Source organism: Cynocephalus volans, chromosome 1 (assembly GCF_027409185.1).
Source record: "Cynocephalus volans isolate mCynVol1 chromosome 1, mCynVol1.pri, whole genome shotgun sequence".
Taxonomy (NCBI): domain Eukaryota; kingdom Metazoa; phylum Chordata; class Mammalia; order Dermoptera; family Cynocephalidae; genus Cynocephalus; species Cynocephalus volans.
In genome coordinates this window covers 4,156,690-4,177,861 of record NC_084460.1, presented here as the reverse complement: position 1 = coordinate 4,177,861, position 21,172 = coordinate 4,156,690, and the positions used below count along the sequence as shown (strand labels likewise).

Here is a 21,172-nt window from a genome sequence, read left to right as displayed (position 1 = left end):
GAGCTTTCAGGTGGGGGGAGCATATGCAAAGGCCCTGGGGTAGGAAAGAATTTTTAGGGACCTGGAAAGGGCCAACAAAGCTGTAACACAGACAGGAACAGGGAGAATGTGGACGCTGAAGGCAGCAGGGAACAACAAGAGGGTGTGGTCAGAAGAGTGACAGGCTCCTGTTTGTTTTAGAGGATTTCTCTGCTGCTGGGGGCAGAATGAATGGAAGGGGGGAGGGGCGGGGAGCACGGGTGGAGCGGGGCCAGTTAGGATGCTGGTGCACAGGCGCAAGCTGGAGGCAGCCGTGCTCGGGCTGACGTAGCGTGGTGGAGACAACCCGAGAACACGATCCAAGGTCCTGCCTAGCAGAAGAACCGATAGGACCAGGTGACAGCGGGGACGTGGGAAGTGAGGAGAAGGAGGCATCGGCGGTGAGACCCAGAGCCCCGGCTTGTGCACTGGGGGCCGGGGACTGTGCTCCACGATGAGCACACGATGGGGCAGCCACTCAGGCTGCAGGACACAGTGAGCTGATGTGTCTGGGACACGTTAAGTCTGAGATGTTCTTTCATACGGTTGCAACTTCTCCCTCCCTCCTAAATCTTTCTCATTAGCACCATATGCTTGTCTTTTATATTTTACAGATTAAAACCCTGCCGTGACCCTTCATGGCTCTCCACCCCTTTCTCTGCTCCTCTTTGGAGCCAAACTTCTGGAAGGCGTCGCACTCACCCATCCCCACTCCTCACTTCCGTTCACTTCAGCCTGCTCCAGCCCAGCGGTGACTCCCAGCTCCACTTTCAAACTCTCTTGGCGGCCACCATGCCACCAAACCCAGAGGACTCTTCTGTCCCCATCCCAGCCCCCGGTGGCATCAGCAAAGTTAATCATTGCTTCCCACCACACCCGCTCTTCAGCTTCCATCACACACGCTCCCCTAGGTTGACCCTTTCCCCTCTGGAGGTGGCCGTCCTCCACCTGGCCTCAGACTCAGAGCTGGTCACCAGGCCCCCTTCTCCCTCTCAACAACCTCCCTCTATGTAGCCCACCCATTCCAGGGGCTCTGAGTGCCATCCGCTCGCCGCCACCTCCTCAGTGTTCATCTCGTGCAATGAGTTCACCCTTAGGATTTTATGAGTCACTAACCAGTGATTCTTCTCTTCGGTTGAGCTCTGTTGTTTATAAAAGACCATGTTAATGGTGCTGCAGTGTCTGGAGGGCTTGTGTAAACCACCGACCCCTTGCACTCGATTGGAACCTGACCAGCACACTTCTGAGTTCTGGCTGCTTGAACACACCTCAGGTGCCATGGTCTGAATGCCAGTCACTGGGCAACAGTCACAAGAACGTAGGTTGTGCTAGCATCTCATGCAGGGAAGTCGGGGTGCACATATTTTATTTTACCTGATTATTTAATGGTTTAACTTGCTTGAGTAAATATTTGACAATGTCTGGTTTGACAAACTCTTCAGATGAAATGTCCCCAGATCCAGCATCTTACTCCCCTTAAACTGGAAATCTATGCACATTTATTTGGTACAATTGCACCAACGGAGTGGGCCCAAAGCACAAATGTCTTCCCATACAGCGACAGAGTGCTCAGCGATCTCATCAGCTCAGAAGGTCGCTAGCCTGCCCTGGCCACCTGCCACCTGTCCCACACTTGTCACAGCCTTCTCCGTGGCCCTGGGCTCCACCTACTTCTCCCCTCCCCATGGCCCCTGCCATGGACTATTACTGTGATAGACTCCTAACCAGCCTCCAGAGCCATCCTTCTAGGTCACTGAGTGGTCCAGTCGCTCCCTACCCCTCTTACATTTCTTCAAGCATGCAGTGGATTGAATTATGTCCTCCCAAAACTCATTGAAGCTTGAATTGTGTCCCCCAAGTTTTATATATTAGAAACTTAGCCCCCACTATGACTATTAAGAGGGTGGGAAATCCTATTATGGTAATTAAACGATGGGGCCTTGAAGAGGTGATTGGATTGTAGGACCCTGCAGTAGTGAATGGATTAAAAACGGTGGTCAGGGGTGTGGTTCTGAGGGCTTTAAAAGAAGAGGAGAGTCCATCTTGCTCTTGCTCTGCTCTCTCTGCTTCCACTAACTTGCAATGTGAGAGCCCTGGGTCACTGTCACCACCACTAGATGGGCTTTGGACTTCTCAGCTTCAGAAACCATAAGCAATAAATTTCATTTTCCTTATAAATCACCCAGTTTTAGGTATTTTCTTATAAGCAACCAAAATGGACTAATACAAAGGGCTTCCCACATCACCGGAGTTTTGAAACCTGAGTTCCTCAGCAAAGCAAGCAAGGCCCTGCTAGCAGCCAGCCTCCCTCCTCACTTCCCCACGCCAGCGCCTCCCGCAGCCCAGCCCTTGCCCTAGTGCTGCACACTTTCCTGTGCCGCCCAGCTCCAGGGCCGGCCAAAGGGTCTCTGTTCCACTGTAGACCTCTCCAGGAGTCTTCCTTGACCTCTGCTGTTCCTGGACACGCCTTCTGTCAACCATCACGTTATTGCCCCATGTCTTTACACCGATTTGCCTCTCCCCTGCTAGGCTATGAGCCCCTTCAGGTCCGGGCAGTACTTTTCATCTCCACATCCCTAGTGTAGACAGGAACTCAATACATGCTTTGTAGGGTGAGGGATGGAGTGAGCAAGTGATCGGCTGAGTGAATGAACAGGACCCATGCGTGTTGTCAGCTGGAAGGAGCTCCAGTGGCCTGCACCTCTGGGAGCTCTACTCGGTGGACCAGGATTGCTGGGCCTCCTTCACCAAGATCACCTGGAGCTGACCCCAGACCTGGAGGCAGCTGCCAGGGAAATGGCCCAGGGCCCCAGACGTCGTGCAGTGAGGCAGTGTGGAGTGAGCTTGCGTCCTCCTTCAGCTGCAGGTGTGACGAGAGGCGGTCAAGCGGCACCGGCACCGATTAGACTGCTTCCACTGAGGCGTCCCGACCCGTCTGGGGAGCTGGAGCTGATTGGCATGTGAATCGCCAGGAGTGCGGTTTTGCTCAGGCCTCCTGCTCTTTCCTGCGGGTTTCTGCAGGGGCAAGGGCCAGTACCTCACAAGGGCTGGGGAAACATAGCAGAAATGTTGTCTGCATCTGTATAAATAGGTACAATCTTGCACAAAATTGCTTAAGACTGCTCTGTGCGTGGAATCAGTTTGTGTTGTAGGGAAATGGAGCATCCCACACGATTCTGATCAAAATGAATTTCGTCATCTCAACTTTTTTTTTTTTTTTTTTTGACAGCAAGACAGAGTCTGGCAGACAAAGGAACTGGTTGGGAGCTGAAACTAGGTAAAGTTAACAGAGTGGATTTTTAATTGTTGCGAAGAGACAGCTGTGATCCAGAAGGTGAGGCCCAAGCTGAGGCCTGGGAAGAAGTGTGTGGCTTGTGCTCCAAGCAGAAATGCAGCCCGGGTTGCACGATTAGGATGGAAAACTGTACCGCCCATTGCCACAGGGTGTAGGAGCCCTGCTTTCATTCTGCATTTCTTGGCTTATACAATTCAATTAAAAATATCCCCATCCACCAGAGAGTTATTTTTGTTAGTTAGAACTCATGCTCAAAAAAGGTCAGGCTTTTTGGAAAAGTGCAATGTGGCTAAGAAGACAGAGCAGGAGGAAGCTAACGCAGGACCTGCCAGTGTTTCTGTGACGACATGGGGACAAAGAAAATCTCATGTGAAGGGGACTCTGAAGGGATAGTTGCCAGTCACATCCTGAGGACTCAGGAACCCAAAGAGCTAAGTTTAAACCACCTAGACAAACTAGAAGTCATGTGGGTGCCTGAGACAATTCTTCGTCAGCTGAACTCTTCTCGCACAGAGGCATCACGGGGATCGCCTGGTGGGCTCATGAACGTGGGTTGCTGGCCCTGCCCCCAGGCTTCTGATTCAGTGGGCCTGGGGCGGGGACCAAGAACCTGCATCGCCCACAAGTTTCCAGCGGGTGCTGACACTGCTGGTCCGGGGCTGCCCTTCAAGAAGCACTGCTCTATGCCCACAGCAGCGGGCGGCGTGGGAAGAGGCAGGCCTCCGGCTCAGACGCCCTGGGGCTGGAGTCCAGCTGTTGGTTCAAGTCCCTTCACCTCTCTATGCCTCACTTTCCTCACCTGCAGACAGTGTCTGTAACATCTACTGAGCAGGGTTGTTACAAGTTTTAAGAGAGAGATAATGGGTGTAAAGTTCTGGTGTACGACGGGGCTTAATAAATGATCATTTTCATTATGCACCTGGAGACCAGGTCTGTGTTGACGTGCCAGGTGAGTAAGTGGATTCGAAGTCCTCTCTAGTTCAGGTACCAAGACGACCCTTTCCCTCACCACCAATTATCTCTGCCTGGAGTGACATCATTAGACAGCCATCCACTGACCCTTTAAAATACACATATTCCAGAGAAAGGAAACCGAATCTGGCTCTGACCTCTTGAGACTTGTAAATCAGTTTCTCGGCTCTGCTTTCTTCCCATGTGAGAGGCCCAGAGCCTGGCAAACAAAGCTGAGTCAGGGGAAGGGATAGTATCTGTTCTGTCCCATTTCTCTGCCACTGGCCAGAGCACTAGTCACTCCTTCTCTCTGGACCTTGGTTTCCACCTGGGTAAAATGAGAGGGCTGGACTGTCCCAGGGGTCACACGTGGGGACTGGCAAGGATGAAGCGCAAGGCTGGATGGTGCGGGTTAAGGGCTCCTGGGATGGAGCCATTCTGCCTGGCCTCAAACCTCAGCCTCTGACGAGCTCTGTGACCTTGGAGCCACCTGACCCTTCTGTCCCTTGGTTCCTTCATTTGGTACAGATCAACGGCACTCCCTTCTCAGAGATGCTGCGGAGACAGGGTGAGGTTTTGCACGTAAGGTCTTGGAACAGCATGGCTGGCACACACAAGCGCTTCATACGCAGGCGCTGTCATGGTTATGTCTGGCGGCTGCTCATTCACAAATGGCCCTCCTAAAGAGGCCCAGGAGACAACGGCTCCCTGGAAGCCCCTCCCAGAAGACCCACTTCAAAGAGTGGCCAGTTGCAGCCACAATGGAGCATCACACAGCGACTGAGACCCCTCCAGAGCTGGGGCCTGAGTGACCAGGAAGGGATTGGGTAGTAGGTCTGTTCGTTTCTGTGTAAAAGCCTGATTTATATGCTAAAGTGATCAAGTCAAAGGGAGTCTCAGCCCTAGACTTGTTCGTCCCACACGTAGGGTCCCAAGTGAATATAAGAGTCAGCAGGTCTCAAACCCTCGTCTAATGTTCAGGAGAATCCCTAGTCTACCTGTGGAGGTGAGGCGGGTAGGGGCACTGCAGAGGTGGAGAGTCAAGACCATGACCCCAAAGACACTGCTCTTAGGAAAGACACGCTCCTTCCATTCCTCTGGGTGGTGGCAGTGTACAGCTTTCAAAGCAGTGCAAATAGCCCCAAGTCTTCTGTCCCTGCCGGTCCTGGGCCTCGCGCTACCCTCCTCCAGACCCACCAGGCTCTGCCTGGGCCCAGCCTGCTCTCCCTTTCCTCATGGGAATTCCTCAGGAATAAGGTCCTGTTCCGAGATTACACACAGCACAGTGGGCAGGATGTACTCAAACAACTTCTTCCTAGCGATGAAACACCAGAGCCTTCCAGACGTGGAGTGTGACAGACAATCTGTCTTCACTTCTAAATGTCCCCTAAGAAGAACAAATCTGTTACACTCTGGCCAACACATTTCCATGGAAATGAAATAATGAAATCTGACCCAAACGTCAAACTTGGGATTTCACAGAGGATGGAGTAGATCCGGTGCGGGGAGGGAACACCCAGGGAAGTTTCTTCTGGCAGCTCAACCCAAAAGCTGCCCTTCATGCATTTTCGTGGAAATAATGGATGCCGGTGCCTCCATGTGTATGTGATTCACATCGGAAAACATCACGCCAGCCAGAAGAGAGACTGCTCACAGCCAGCGTGGAACAGTCCCCCGTCCACTGGCCTTTAAAACTGCTGAAGCGAACATTGCAGAAAGGAAATAGAGCAGAGCCAAATTTCCCAGCCATGTGAAAACTGAGGGGGAGAAGCTTCCAGCCCCAAAGGACCCTACCCCTGGCCGCTGTCTGGCCTCACTGCTGGCCTGCTGTGGCCGCGCTCCTTAGCATCCGGAGAGATCGTCCTCAGGGTATAGGACGGTCCCAGACTGCCTCCCTTCCCCAGAGCATCCAGCAAGTCCCAGCAAGTCCTTGTTGTCTGGTGAGTAGACCTGCCTTCAAACCAGACCTGAGATGTTCAAGGTTTCCCTGGGTCGGGGGGTAGGGCAAGGGTCTCTGATGCTCTGGGGCCTGTGCTTTCAAGTGGGACAGATAACAAGAACAGCTAACATTTACAGAGAGCTCACTAAACGTCAGGCGCTGAATTAAGCACTCCATGTGCGTTTTAAATACTCAACTCCTATGAGGTAGGTACTATCATCACCATTTTACAAATGAAGAAACCGAGGCTGATTTCTTTTTTAAAAAACGAAAGCTTCTCAGGTAATGCTGGAATGGCCGTGGCCCTTTGAGCTCAGAATGCCTGCTATTACTATTTGGTGAAGGCTGGTGGGATACATTCCTTCTTGGGAGTGTCGTCTGTGGAAATAAGACATAAAAGGTGGAGAGTCCACTCCCAAGAGCGCCAAGGGCCCAATTCCAGAAGCAAGTGTCACCGTGCCAGTGATGCTCAGACACAGGTCAGCAGCAGAGGCACATTCCGCCCAGGCCCCTCCTCTCCTCCCTTCCCCTACAGGCCCAAGAGTTGGGGGGCAGGCCTATTCCCCTCCAAGGGGCTTTCCACTCTCTCCTTCCTTGTCCACCTGCCTCTTGGAGAGTGCTGTGTCTTGGGCTGTCTCAGTCTCAAGGGGATGGGTGACTTATGTCCTTTTATTCAGCAAACAGCTTTGTACAGAACAGATGCAAACCACTGAATGTCACCAGGCGGGGACAGGGGAGCCGTGCAGAATCCCAACAAATCTTGCCAGGCCTGGGCAAAAGGGCACGGGGAGACTTCACTATTGCTATTGTGTATGTCTTCTCTGCTGGGAGAAAAGAAGAGGCTGCAGATCCCGAAAGGTTCCAGGATAGCTGGCTGGAGTGGCAGGGAAAGGCCGAGACCCCCAGTGTCCTGGCTCCCCTGCCAGTGCCTCCCTCTCCTGCTTCTCCATCTTCTTCTGGCGCTTTGCAGAAGGCCCTCTCCACCCGGGAGACGAGCCAGGCAGCTGGAGAACAGCGGACTTGGGGGAGGAGGGCTCCTTTCTGTGGACTGATCAGTGGGCTGAGGCTGAGTGAGCCAGGGCCTCGGACCCCAGGGCCTTTGTGGCTACAGAACAGAGCACAAGGGTCGCAGGCATTTGTGGAGCAGAATCTGGGCTCAGCTCTACACTCAGCCCTTCCCAAACCCAGGAAGCTTGCTGGAGGCCCCTCTTTCCACACCCCTCCTCTCATCTCTCCCCATTGACGCCTGGTCTGTAAGTTAGTCCCCTGAGACCACGAGGCACGCCTATTCCTGCATGCACACATGGGATGCCCAGCCCAGCCCAGCCCCCTTCACAACACACGCTAGACACCCAATATTTGTTAAGTGAATAACGAATAGTCATACCATTCTCCCATGAATGCTGTCACCCTAGCACTGGCCTAAAGCCCAAGGGCTGCTTTGGGGTGCTCTGGCAGGGTGACAAGTGTGGCCCCAATGTTTGGGGCAAACGATTCTCCATGATGCCAGTGTGCTACAAACCCACCAAGGAATGGAAAAGATGACAGATTCACAGGACTAGGAGGGACCTTTAAGATCACACTGCCCCGCCCTCTCAATGTACAGATGGGGAAACTGAGGCCTGGGAAGAAGTAACTTGCCAAAGCTACACAGCACACAGGAGCAGAGCCAGGGTTCGCATCTGGGCCCTCTCACCTCGGTCTAGCTATTTCTCCTGTCCCACCTCACTGCCTCCTATCTCTGGAAGAGCTCGCCAGGGCAGGAGTCCAGCCCCCGCCCACCTGAGCCTGACCCCTGCCTCAGCTGCTAGCCCAGTTCCCAGCCAGGCTCCCCTCCCCAGCACAGGCCGCAGCGGCTGGTCTGAGGCTCCAACCCACAGCCCAGTCTCCCAGGGAGGATGACAATTAGTTTTCATTGTGCTGCTGGAGAAAAACTCCATGTCCCCAGCACTCCAGATCAATGTGGCCTGGCCGGTTAGGAATCCAGGGACCAGCCACACGGGGACACAGACTGGCGATGAGTGAGCAGAGGCACACCTGCTCCCAGTGCAGGGAGACGGAGCAGGGCCACGGGGTGAGGACACCGAGTGAGAGGGCACACGGCACCTCCACCCCCTCGAGAGGAATGAGCGGGGACAAGAGCGCATGAACAGCCGAGAGATGAGCCTGACGGAGGGCAAACGCGGAAAGGAAGGGAGAGCAGCCGACCTGACCTGACCTTCCTCCTCCCGCACCCCTGGGTGTACTCTGGACCCCCATGGCACTCCATCTGTCAGTTCACCTCCCTCTTCCAGGCGCTCTGAGCATCTCAGCCGCTGGTTTTGGGAGGGATGACAGATAGTCCGAAGCCACTGAAGGTCAGAGGCAGGAACGTGGTTCTGCCCAACGAAGGGCCATCCACAGACTCCAAGGTCCCTGAGACAGATCCAAGCCCTCGCTCTTCCGACTGTATCAGACAACTGCCACATCAGTGAACTTAGGAGTGTGACAGAGATTTCAGAGGGCAACCAGTCCACCCCTCATAATGCAGCCCCCAATACACACACTCTCTACAGATGTGGAAACGCAGCCCAGAGAGCAGTGGCTTGTCCGCAAGGTCACACAGCACCAAGACTTCCCCACGAATAGAAGCCCAATCCCTGAGCTCCCAGTCCAGGAACACTGATGACCAGCGGGCCAGGTGACCCCCCAGGCTTCCACACCCTCGGGCAGAAGGAGCCCCTGCCCTTTTCTTAGCAGGTCCTTCCTGCTCCAGGGGCAAGTATTAAAGGGAGAGGTTCTCCCAGGACCCCTGGGGAAATGCTTATGCTCACTGTCCCGAAGGAGAAAGAAGGGAGAGAAATGGGGAAGGGTCCCTACAGAACGGTGACCCTCAGGAAGGAAGAGAGCTGAGGGCCTAGTGGAAGAAAGAAAGAGCACAGGGGAGCGGCAGGGAGCTGGAGCAGACGTCGTGGGGCCTCAGCGCCTTCCCCTGGGAGGATCGTCTCCAAGGTCCTGCTCACCGCAGCCCCCGCCCTGCACCCTGCAGAGGCTGAAGCTGAGCGCAGGCAGAGGCAGCCCCTCGTCCCCAACCCGTCCCCAGCCCATCCCTCCACTGCACTTTAAAACCATTTTCTTTGATTATTGTGATTTTGTTGGTTAACTTCTCTTTATGGAATCACAGTATTTTCTTCCTCTAAATACCCTCATCTAGCCCCTTCTTTTTCCTGCTTCATGTTTTGCCTCCGCCAATATGAAAATGAGCCTGGGGGGGTTGGTCTGGGGGCTGGACAGGCGGCAGACAGACGGTGGCCTGAGGGGGCTTTCACTGGGCAGAGACGGCCCCAATGCTGACGCAGCTCTCTGCTTTTCCTGACTCTTTCTCTTGCCCTGAAGGATGGCAGGGAGGGAGGGCTTCTGGCCTCCTTCGACTATTTCTGTATCCTGGTGCCTCGAATGGAGCGACTCTCCAGGAGTGACAGAGGCTCGAGTCAGCAGGAGCGATTGGCTAAAGCCCAGTGATTCTGGCCCCTGGGGCCACTCAGGAAGCTGCTGGGACTAGAGCAAAGGCCAAGACTTCGGAGGTCCAGGCTGAGGTACCAGGAGGGCTGGCAGGTGGCCAAGGGAAGTGGGGGTGGCGGGGCACTCACTCCAGCACGTCGCGGTTGAACTGCTTCTTGCTGTTGCCCAGGAACTCTCCGATCATCTGGCGGCTGAGGCCCTTGCGCTGGAGGAGGAAGTGGGCCACGCCAATGGGGGTGTCGGGGATGAAGCCGCGGGAGATCAGGAACTGGGTGCCCTTGTCCGGGTTTCTGGGGGGACGGGGGAGAAGCAGTAGAGAGTGAGCCGAGGCAGTCCACGACTTCCTGTCTCCCTATCATTCAGCCCATGAATCCCATTAAAATGCTGGGAGGTCCTTGGAAACTGAGTTGCCAGGATTCGTTCTGCTGCAGAGGTGTCCTGCATCTGGAAACATCTCTCACCAGAGCCTCAACTTCCTGAACCTCCCCACACAGAGGGTGATGTGAGGCTGGAGGGTAAGGGAGGGTCCGGCACGAGCAAAGTGGATTCCCGAGCAGGTGGAAGAGTGTCCTTCTCTGTCCCTGCCTTCTGGATCTCACCCCAGGCCTGCCAAGGAGGCCTTTCCTCCCTGCCTGTATCCTGAGGTCAATACGCAGGTCCACCCTGGAATTCAGAGAGAGGGTGAGGGAGACAGGAGAGAGACCTTCCACCACCACCCCTCCCCTCCATGTGGTGGACACGAGTCCTGCTTTTCAGCGTCCCTCTGTGCAGCTAGGTGTGTGACTTCAGGCAACTGCACTTGCCACGCGGCCTGCAAATCCACACTGCTCCCTGAGCTGTTTCTTACTGGTCCAGGCAAAGATAAGCACAGAAATAGAGAACAAGCTTCTAGAACTTTTTACAGGACTTTGACATTTTGGGGACAACCAAGCATGTGATTGTCTTTCTAGCGATTCATTTTTACTGTATTTTACCAAAGTATTAGCGCATGACATATTTGGGGAAAAAACCAAACTGGTCCTTCACTACAGACAGTTTGAGAATCGCTGTTTTGAGGTATGAGTGTCTGTGTTTTCATGAGCCCACAGAAATGACGTTGGGGCGGTGGGGCAGTGCCCATCAGAATGGCAGCCTGATGTGGAAGAGAGTGCCATGGATTTGCAGTCACACAGATGTGGCCTCACCTAGATGGGCTGCGCACTAGCTGGTCAACAGCGCGACTGGCCTTGCTACTGTGAGCCTGTTTCCTTTCCCTAAAACGGCGGAACTACCAGATACAGTTGGGAAGATGGCAGATGCTTATGCGACGCGTGCTGTGCACAGCAGGATCTTCCCTAGAACAGGAGCTCCTTGAGGCCAGGGTGTGTCACGCCACTCTTTCTGGCCGCAGGGTCTGGCCCTCAATAAGTAACAGTCGAGTGAATAAACGAGCGTTGAGCGTCCGCATGGCGGGAGAGATGTGCGGCTCCTGACCCGGGCTGTGAAGGGGCTGAGCAGAGGGAGGCGGCGCGTGCCTCAGGGACCCCACACTTCTGTGGGAGCGGCGCATGTGCTTGCGCTGCTTGGCTCTGGCTGTATACACCCTGCATGCAGGGGCGGTCTGGTCGGGGTTCTGAGCAGTGGCGCCGCTCCCTTCTGACTTCCGTCCCCTGTTTTCTGCTTGCTTCCCCCTCTCCCTCTCTCTCCTCCTCTCCCGCTCTCTCCCGCTCTCTCCCTCCCTGTATTCTTTCCACCAGCTCTCCTCTCCCCCGCCCAGCCCCTCACTCCACCGACCTGTGAGATAATGCCGCCCCCAACTAGGATTCCTGTGCTGTTTACTGCATTTCCTGTAATTCTCTCACTTTTCAAACCCTACCTTCGTCTTTACCAGTAATAGCTGTGAAAACATGCGTTTGATGTGTTCTTTTTTTCCTGATCCTTCTTAGAATAAATTCATAACGGTTAAAAATGAAAGTGTACTTCCTAAACAGTATCTCAGGGATCGGGTATGGTGCCAGTTCCACCTGGGAGGACCCTGGGGTGATCGTGGTGAGTCGCTTGGCACCCTGCTTGGTGGACAGAAGGCTGCTGGAAACGCGAGTCCCCCCTCCCCTCCCCCTCCCGGCCCGTCCCCACTCCCCTCCCCCTCCCCTCCCCCTTCCCTTCCCTCCCCCTCCCCTCCACCCCCTCTCCTCTCCCCTCCACCCTCCCCTCCTCTCCCCTCCTCTCTCCCCCCTCCCCCCTCCCCTCCTCTCTCCCCCTCCCCCTCCCTCCCCCACCCTCCCCCTCCCCTCCCCTCCCCCCACCCTCCCCCTCCCCTCCCCTCCTTCCCTCTCCCCCTCCCCTCCCCTCCCCCCTCCCCTCCCTCCCTCTCCCCTCCCCTCCCTCCCCTCCCCCTCCCTGACCCGTCCCGCTCCCGGAGCGCCGTCCCGGGCCAGCCTCACTCACATGTTGAAGAGGTTGAGGCCGATGCGGTAGAGCCGCTTGCGCAGGGTGTCGGTGGAGAGCGTGGGCGACTTGCAGCTGGCCGGGTTCTCGCAGTGGTAGCGCGGCAGGCTCAGGATCATGGCCTGCAGGGCCTCCTTGGAGGCGGAGGCGGACACCTCCGAGCCGGACTTGGCAGACTTGGTGGACGTGCTGCTGCTGCTCAGCGGCTCCGAGTTGTCGCCCGCCTCGGCCTCCGCCACTTTCCCCGCCTCGCCGGCGCCTTCCTCCTCTGCCTCGGCACCCCCAGCCTCCTCCACGGCCGGCCCCGCGGCCCCCGCCTCTGCGCAGGTGTCCTCGGCGAGCGCGTCCCCCTGCCCCGCGCAGGGCGCCTCCGGGATCTCCTGCCCCGGGGCCTCGCCCAGCTCGGCCTTGCGCGCCGCGGGCTCTGCGGTGGCCGTGGCCGTCTGCGCGCCCAGGCAGTTGGCCACCGACAGGGCCGTGGAGGAGGAGACGGAGATGTTCTGGGTGGCGATCTGCACCGTGACGTCCCGGAACGCCATCATGAGGGTGCCGCTGTGGCCCTGGGGCGGGCCGGCCGCCTCGGCCGCCTCATCTGTGGGCCCCGGGGCGGCGCCCTCGGGCTCCCGCGTGTCGGCCTCCAGGCCCGGCGGCGCCGCGCCCGCGTGCAGGGCCTGGTGGATCTGGTACGCGCCGCTCTCCTGCAGGGAGCACATGGTCTTGAGGCTCCAGGTGCTGAGGGCGTCGTCGATGGACTTGGCCAGGGACTGCACCTGCTCGGTGAAGGAGTCCTCCAGCTCGGTGAGCGTGCCCGCGAAGGTGGGCGGCAGCGGGGGCGAGCGCACCAGCGGCAACCCCACGAGGCCGCAGCCCTCCGCGAGCGCCTTCTCGGCCGCCAGGCTCTCGGCCGTAGGCGCCCGCACCTTGCGCAGGGAGATCCGCCGCGGCAGGCGGCTCTCCAGGAGCGAGTTGCGGATCTTCTCGAAGTTCTTGCTGAGCTGGTACTGGCGGAAGGCGGTTTGGATGGTGCAGGCTGCGCGCCGCGACACCAGGTGGCCCCCGTACTTGTGTTCTAGCATTTCAATCTGCAACAAGGACGGAAAGTAGGACACGCTCAGTCGGGGCGTACAGGCCTTCCGAAAGATGGGGGCGCTGGATTTCCGTGCAGGGGGGGCCTGGTCAAACTTGGGCAGGGCCCGGGAATGCACAGCTGGGGACTGCTGCGGGTGCAAGCCTGAAAACTCCTAGCACGGCATGGCCTGAGATACCAGGTCTTGGCAAGACTCCTTGAGCTGTAGGATGTAGTATTCCATCCTGGGGACTGGTGATGTCCCAGGGGGCAGTACTGCCCTGGCGGTTATTTAAAAATGTTCTCATCAGAGACGCATACACGAGTATTTATGGGTGAAATGCATGATATCTTGAATTTGTATTAAAATACTCTCAAAAAAGTGCAAGAGTGAGATGACACAACATTTTAAAATATTAATAAAAATGGTTGAGCTCGGTGATGGCTAGATGGGAGTTTATTAGACTATTGTTTCTACTTTTGTGCACATTACAAAATAATAAACAATGAAAAATTCAACAGAAGTGCTAAAAAAAAAAAAAAAAATCTGCTGCTGCTCCTGCTTACCTGGACTCCTATTCAGCACTCATGTCACTGCACTGGGCTAGTCCCCATTCCCTGGGAGCATCATAAAGGTTGGGATCAGGGTCTGTCTTCCCTGTACCCAGCCCAGGGTCTGGCACATGATAGGTGCCCAATAAATGTGAATTTATTTATTTTATTTTATTTATTTATTTTTGTCTTTTTCGTGACCGGCACTCAGCCAGTGAGTGCACCAGCCATTCCTACATAGGATCCGAACCCGCGGCGGGAGCGTCGCCACGCTCCCAGCGCCGCACTCTCCCGAGTGCGCCACGGCCTCAGCCCTAAATGTGAATTTAATCAAAAGATGGATAATGTCTCAAGAGTGGGAGTCCCTCCAGGCCACCATGACCAGTAGTTCCCCAATACCATTCACCTCTGTTCTCAGCCGTGGGAGCTGTCCAACCAGGACAGGACTGGGTGTGCTGGCGGGTGGGGGATGGGGTATCTGCAGATCTGGCCCCAGGAAAACTTCTAACGTGGGGCCAGTTTGTCTTCAGGGCCCTTACTCACCTCAGCTTCGTCCCCCTGTCTATGGTCTTTTCTCCTCTTGGGTTGCTATGTTCCCGCTTTTCTCCTTTATCAAAATCTCTCAGGAAAGGACTAGAAAGACATTCCCTCTAAGGTGGCAGGAATTATACAGGACATGTACACTAGGGTGCAGGAATCTGGGGACCATATTAGAATTCTGACTACTGTACCAACTGGACAGTTGCCTACTTGGTCTTTATCTAAATATGACCTCATGTACCCATGAGAAACACAGACATCTGCCTCAGAGGCAATCCCCAGTGCTTGGACAGTGCCCAGCACACAGTAGGCCTGCAATGAATATGTATGGAATAAATTTACAAATTAATTCCCAAGTTATCTTTGTGACCCTCCAACACCTTCTTAATCTGACCCAAAGCTGGTGATCTCCCCCTTGCCTCCTTTGCATGTTCGCTTTATCCTCCAGTCTCTTTTTTCTGCATTCCCAACCTCTGCCCTGTCTACCTGCCTGCAGCCCCTCCCCGATCTCCCCAGGCTAGAACATAATTCTGCTGGACTCCCCACCTCTGGGGCACTAGCTCATTCTCTTTCTTTCTACTTCCCATTGAACCTTTTGGAAGACCAGTACATGAACAAACGCCAAACTACTGATCCAGCCTGTGTACCCTGACTCCTTGCAGTCCAGCTCCTGCTCCGCCGGACTTCCAAAATGGCCCTCAGGAAGGTTGGCATGCCCTTCTAATCGCTGGATCACATGGCTCACCTTCAACCCTCCTCCTCCCTCCTTTCTGCAGTTCTTGGTATTTTCACCACCTTGAAACTCTCCTCAGCTCTACTGACCCAGTCTATCGTGGTTTTCCTGTCTCCACAGAGCTCTTTAATCCCATATTCTGGCCACACAAAATCCCCAAGCATGCCAGTTACTAGGCACACATGTGCCATCTTCCATTCTCCACACACACTTTAATGTTTCCCCATATGTTTCTGGACATCTTCCATGACTTCTGTGTTGGAAGTCATTAGAGCAGGCTCTGATAGCTGATAATTAACAACTAATTAAGAGGTGAACTATCACAGGCAGAGCCTTTGTGACTCTAAACATGTTCTGCAGGCTAATATCTTCTCACCTCTTCCCTGCCTTCCTTAGTGAACCTCGTCCATGACCATAACGTCACTCTAATGGATCGATGAGCATGCATTAGATAGAGGAAATGCCCAGTCCCAGATCTGCCTCTTCCCTGCTGGTTGACCTAGGACAATTTTCCCAACATCGCTGACTCTCAGTTTCCTTATCTGTTAAATGAGGCTAATCCTGCTGACTCTGGCTTGTTATAAGGATTAAATTGGTTCATGTAGCATCCAGCATAGCAGTCACCCTTGACCTTCCTACAGAATGTCACCACATGGGACTGGCTTTCTGCTCGCACTTGGACCACCCCAGCAGCCTCCCATCTCCTGATTCCTTCTCACCCACACCCCCACCCGCCTTACCCTATATTAACTGATCCGTGCTAACAGCCTGTGTCATTGCAGGCCTTCCTTTGCTTAAGAACATCACCCCACATAGTGTGAATGCATCCTCCTGGCTTTCCAGCCCTGACAACCCAGCCTGCACCTCCCTCCCAGGCTCTGCTATGTGAAGTCTCTACCACCGACCAGCGCAGCTACCTGCTCTTCCCCCAGCCCACCCCAGCCTCCTGCCCGAGTGCTCGCTCAGCCTTCTCCCACAGCCTACGATGTCCCTTTCAATGCCACTCTCGTCCCCTTTCCTCCAGGGAAAATGTCCCCCTTCCTTCAAGATCTGTCTCAAATGTGCCTCTCCCACAAGCCTTCTCAATCCCCCAACCAGGCAGGGTCTCCCAGCCTTGGGCCCCCATAGAGAATGTTGCTTCAAACTTTCCTGGACACTGTTTCCTCCACTAATCTTTGTGGTATTCATCCAACCCGTCCTGTCTTCCCCTTTCCCCTCCCCCAGGTTCCAGCGGAGCATGAGTGGTTCACGGCATCAGATGCGTCTCAGCCATCCTCTGACCCCTGTGTAGCACCTGGTGCGGGGCTGGCGCAGAGCAGGGATCACCGAATGGCGTTTGAATTCGTTATTGCTTTGTCACCACTCATTTGAGCGGTTTAGCACGACCAGCTCCCACCTGTCCCAGCCTTGAGCCTGTGCTGTCCCCACAGCCTCCTTCCTGCCCTCTGCAGCCCAGCCTCTGCTCAGAACTCTCTGCTGTCCCTCACAGGCAGGACAGTATCATCTGTCTGTGCATCCCTCGTGCCCAGCCCCGTGCTGGACCCACAGAGGGGGGCTAAACAAATGTCTGTGGACGTGAGCTAAATGGAACTCTCTCCCATGCTCCAGGGGAAATAAAAATCCAGACTCTCTTCTAGATCCAGGCTTGGAGCCAAACGCCCTGTTCTTTGCCTCCTTCCCATTCTCAGGACTTGGGGACTCAGCAGTACCCCAGGTCAGGCGGTCCCCTCATGCACCCCAATCCTGCTCTTAACCAGGGCCAGGTGAGTGGGCTGACGGGTGGGTGTGTAGGGGAGGAAGGGTTCCCCGGGCCTAGGCAGAGGAACAGCTTTGCTCACTTCTCTCGATGCCCCATGAATCACGGGTAACTGTGGCCTCGTCTCTTCCCAAGAGAGCGGTCTGTCAGCTCTGCAGAAGCAGCAGCGAGGGGGCTGGGGGCTGTGTGTCTCTAATGAGCCTCTCAGTGTTAATTAGAACATGCTCCCTCTTCTCAGGTTGCTACGGCAGCTGGGCCTGTTGGGCCGCTGGGAGATCGCGGCCAAGCCAGGGTGGGGAGGAAGAGCAGCAGCGGGGCCCAGGAGCAGGGCTTTCAAACACGAGCAAGGATTTCCCCGGGACAGAGATGTCTCCTTGAGAACACGAAGGTGTTGCATGTCCTCGGCCTCCAGAACTTGGCAAGGCAAACCCGTGCCTGGGGCTGAGAAGTAGACTGTCTGGGAGGGAGTGGAGCTTCAGGGATGCTTGGGGGCCACAGGAGGCCATGACCTGGCTGGGGGGGGGAGGCTATGTCTTTCTTTCCTGTGTGCCCCATCCACCATCTGAAATACAGTAGGTGTTCAACATGGCCGGGCACTGAGGCCTGCCTGGGAGCAGGGCTGCCCCTGGGAACCTCTCCTGTGCTGAGGTCACAGAGACCCGCTCTGGCAGAGCTGCTCCAGGAGCCCACTCCAAATACCAGGCTAGCCGCCTGCCCTCTCAGTGCTGCACAGACCCTGTGCCCCACTCCCACGGAGCCCACCCCTTCCTTCACCAGAATGACAAGAGACAGGAGAGGGCACTTGGTTAAAATCATGGACTATGGAGTCACATCTCAGCTGCACTACCTCCCAGGGCTGCATCTTAGTCTTCTCTTTCCTGCAACAGGGGTAGTATAGTGCCTACCTCAGGGATGCCAGGCACAGCTGGGACACAATGTGCAGCAAATGCTCAGCACTGTGCCTGGCACACAGTCAGTGCACATTTAGTACTAGCTGGTGCTGGTGACATGTCAGTGCCCCCCACTGGATGTGAGCTCTCCACCGGGACTATATCTTTTGCACCGTGGTTTCCCCAGGCCTGCCACAGGGCCTGGGACAGAGCGGCTGTGCAGCACCATTCTCTGAACTGAATGAAACTCAATGCCCTCACCACCATCCTCCGCAGGCTGGCTCCTAGAGACCTCCGTACCCGTGGGGGACATCTTGCCTTCATAGTGGGGGAGGAGCCACTGGTACAGTCTGGTACAGCCCCTTGTTCACAAATGAGGAAACTGAGGCCCAGAGAGGGAAAGTGACATGGAAATGTAGCCACCACTTCTCCTTGAGGAGGTGCCCAGGTGAGGCTGGGCCCTGAGGCCTGGGGCATGGGGAGGCTGGCTGTTGGGAAGGGACAGCTGTCCAGACAGGACCCTGACCTGGGGAACAGGGCCTAGATGCTACTGACCACAGCCCCATGGTTCCGGTTTGCATAGCCTAGATGGGCTCCAGTAGTCTGTCCAGCAACAGTGGCAGAGGACAGGACATGAACTCCCTCGAGAACTTGGAGTATTTGGAAATCACACCTGGGCCCTCTTTACCCTTGCCACAGCAGCTTTTCTGAGGGGTCCCCCAAGGGACCTGCATGCTCCCTCCCTGTCCACCTAGGTTGTAGCCCCAGGGATCACTGTGAGGGGTGGTGGGGGTAGTTAAAGGGGACAGAGCTGTGCAGGAAGACCTCCCCACTGTGACCTCTAGGGAGGAGAGCTGGGGAAGGGGCCGGTCGGGAGAAGAGGGAAGCTCCAAGGTGGGCCTCATTTATTCCTTCATTCATGTGTTCCTTCCATATGGGGAGTGTCCTAGGCAACGGGGACTGTGCTGGCTGCTGGAGAGTGATGGTGGGCAAGGGCCATGCACAGCTCTGAGAGTACACGCTCTCCTCACCAGCTGGGAAGTGCACGGGCCCCTGGAGGTGTGCGCTGTGCAAGCTGCTCAACTCTGCCATGGCCCTAAGAACAGCACAGTCCCTGTGCTTGTGAGCAGAGGGGGCTCTGGGGCACTCAGTAGGCCCTCTCCCAAGCTCCAGGACGCCCACAGAGACCTGAGCATGAGCAGAGATGCCCCAGTGAAGCATGCCTGGCAATGCGGGGAGCCTGGCCAGCAGAGGAAATTAAATATGCAAAGGCAAAGGATGGCTGGGAGATTCGGGGAAGGGCAGATAGGAATGGCTGGAGCCCTGATGTGGGGCGGGTCTGTGGCAGGGGATCCTGGGGAAGCCTTTGTGCTACACGCAGTGGGGAGCTGGCAGGAGACATCCCCAGAGGCCCAGGCAAGAGGTGAGGATGGCTTGGTCTCTGGTGGGGCAGTGGGGATGGCAAGATAGGGTGGGGTCTGTGAAACACTTAAGGGGTAGCCTTGGTGGGGTTTGGGGATGAGCACATGTGGGGGAGAGAGAGAGACCAAGGACAACAGTCCTGGGGATCAGATGGGCTGGCAGAGGAGACTGGCAGCCTGGCAGACTGGGGAGATGATGGCCCTCTAAGACGCCTTCCAGTCCAAGGACCACAGGACCCCACGAGGCTGCCGGGGACCACGAGGTCAGTATGCGAAATCGTAGATCTCAAAGAGACTTAAAGACAGAGTGAGGTCCTGGCCCCAGGCTTCATGCCCATCCCATCCACCCTTGATGCCTCTAGGTTCTTATTTCCCCTTTTCATCCTTCAAGCATCTTCTTGTGCCAGGGAGTGCGTTAGGCGCTGGGGATATAATGATGAACGAGTCATGAGTCCTGCCTTCAAGGAGGAGTTAAGTCAACAGGAAACGACAGTACAGGGCTGAAGGGCTGTGACAGGGAACACCTGGCTGTTGTGGGGTCACTGAGGAGGGGCACCCAAGGCAGCCTTGGGAGGGCAGGAAAAGCTGCCAGAGAGGAAGGAGGAGCGTGTAAAGCAGTCCCAACACGAGAGAAGACGGCGTGCAGGGGTGTCAAGGGGTGGACAGACTTCAGAGGCAGAGGCAAAGAGAAGAGCACGGAAAGCCCAGAGAGATACATGAGGAAACTGAGGCCCAGAGAAGTTAAGCAGCTTGCCTGAGGTCACACAGCTCGCTCAGTCTTTTGTCAATGTGTGCTGTGTTTTAATGCCCTTGCTCTGGCCCCTCAGTCTCCTTTCACCCACTTCCTCCCACCCCCAGCTGGGCCTGGTCTAGAGAGACACACGAGCCAGGGGAGGTAAACTGTTCCCAAGGCTGATTCACTTGACAAGAGGGCCCCTGTCACACCCTCTATCAGTCCTCCCCTTTCCTGACATGCAAACCCATCTATAGGAGTTATGCCCACTGTAAAAAATGTCCACAGTACCAGAGTCCTGCCCAACTCCCCGTGTCCTGCCCAGTCAGCCAGAACTAACTCTCTTGGCCAAGACAAAGCACAAGTGTTCTTTGGTGGTGTTGACTGGATACTCCTTACATGGCACTGCAAGCTCTTTGGGAGGCAGGTAGGGAGCGCTTTTTTTCTTCTTGGTACCCTGCTCCCTTGTTGCCTTGTACATCACAGTTATTTTAAAAGCGCTCACTCAATGAGCTCTTTGTATGTCCAGGACACTCTGCTAGACGCTGGGGAAGGGTACAAAGATAGCTGTGAGATGGTCTCTGTCCTCAGGGAGCAGAGAATCACGTGGAGTTGAGAGGACTCCCTCATCTGGGCCAACCGGCCCCCAGATCACACCGCAGTGTTCCAGCCCCTGCCTGGGCACTCCCAGTAACAGAGAACTCACTAACGCACAGTCGGGGAAGTATATATATTTTTAAAGCAGCTCTACTTATTAATCAAGCTAAAATCTCCCCCTCTTATAGCTTCCATAGATTGCTGCCACTATTTTTGCCTGGAATGATAGAAAATACATCTAGTCTCCTTTTCACACGCCCGCACTTCCATATTTCAAGCTTGTTTCCCTGTCTGCAGTTTCTCATACGACACCACCTCAGAAACCTCAGGATTCTCATTTACCCTCTTAGCGCGGCCCGCAGAACCAAGCACAGGATCCAAACAGTCCCTGGCCAGTCCCCAGGGTGGGGCCACCGGCCGGCTCCCCCTGGCTCTGGGCTCTGTCCCCTGGTGAAGGCTGCTGAAAGCTGTCCTGGCAGCTCGGGAGCGGCTCCACCTGCCGCTCACGTGTCTGGAGCTTACACACAGCTGGAGCCCTAAGGCCTTTCTCCCAGGGCCTCGCCCGCCCATCCTATGCTGTGCTGGGGGCTTTTCAAAGCTAAGAGCACAACTTCAGATTTCTTCCTATTTCATTTTACTTTTTTCATTCAAATATCTTTCTGTCCTGGTGAGACTTTCTTAAGATCTTGGATTCTATCATTAAGGTGTTAGCTGTCCTCTTTCAGCTTTAGGTCATCAGAGTTTGGAAAATGT

The 21,172-nt window shown here is 55.5% G+C and overlaps 1 protein-coding gene across 2 annotated transcripts in view; it reads right to left on the bottom strand.

Annotated features, from left to right (window-relative positions):
* Positions 1–21,172, bottom strand: part of IQSEC3 (IQ motif and Sec7 domain ArfGEF 3) — a 106,114-nt gene that overhangs the window by 22,845 nt on the left and 62,097 nt on the right. Inside the window, exons 4-5 of one of the 2 annotated variants that reach the window (XM_063098736.1) lie at positions 12,132–13,213; positions 9,833–9,994 (exon numbers count right to left, since the gene is read on the bottom strand). In XM_063098736.1, coding sequence (XP_062954806.1) covers positions 9,833–9,994; positions 12,132–13,213 — 1,244 coding nt within the window. Of the gene's footprint in view, positions 1–9,832; positions 9,995–12,131; positions 13,214–21,172 lie in introns of those variants that run through there. The other variant, XM_063098745.1, reaches the window with a different exon arrangement.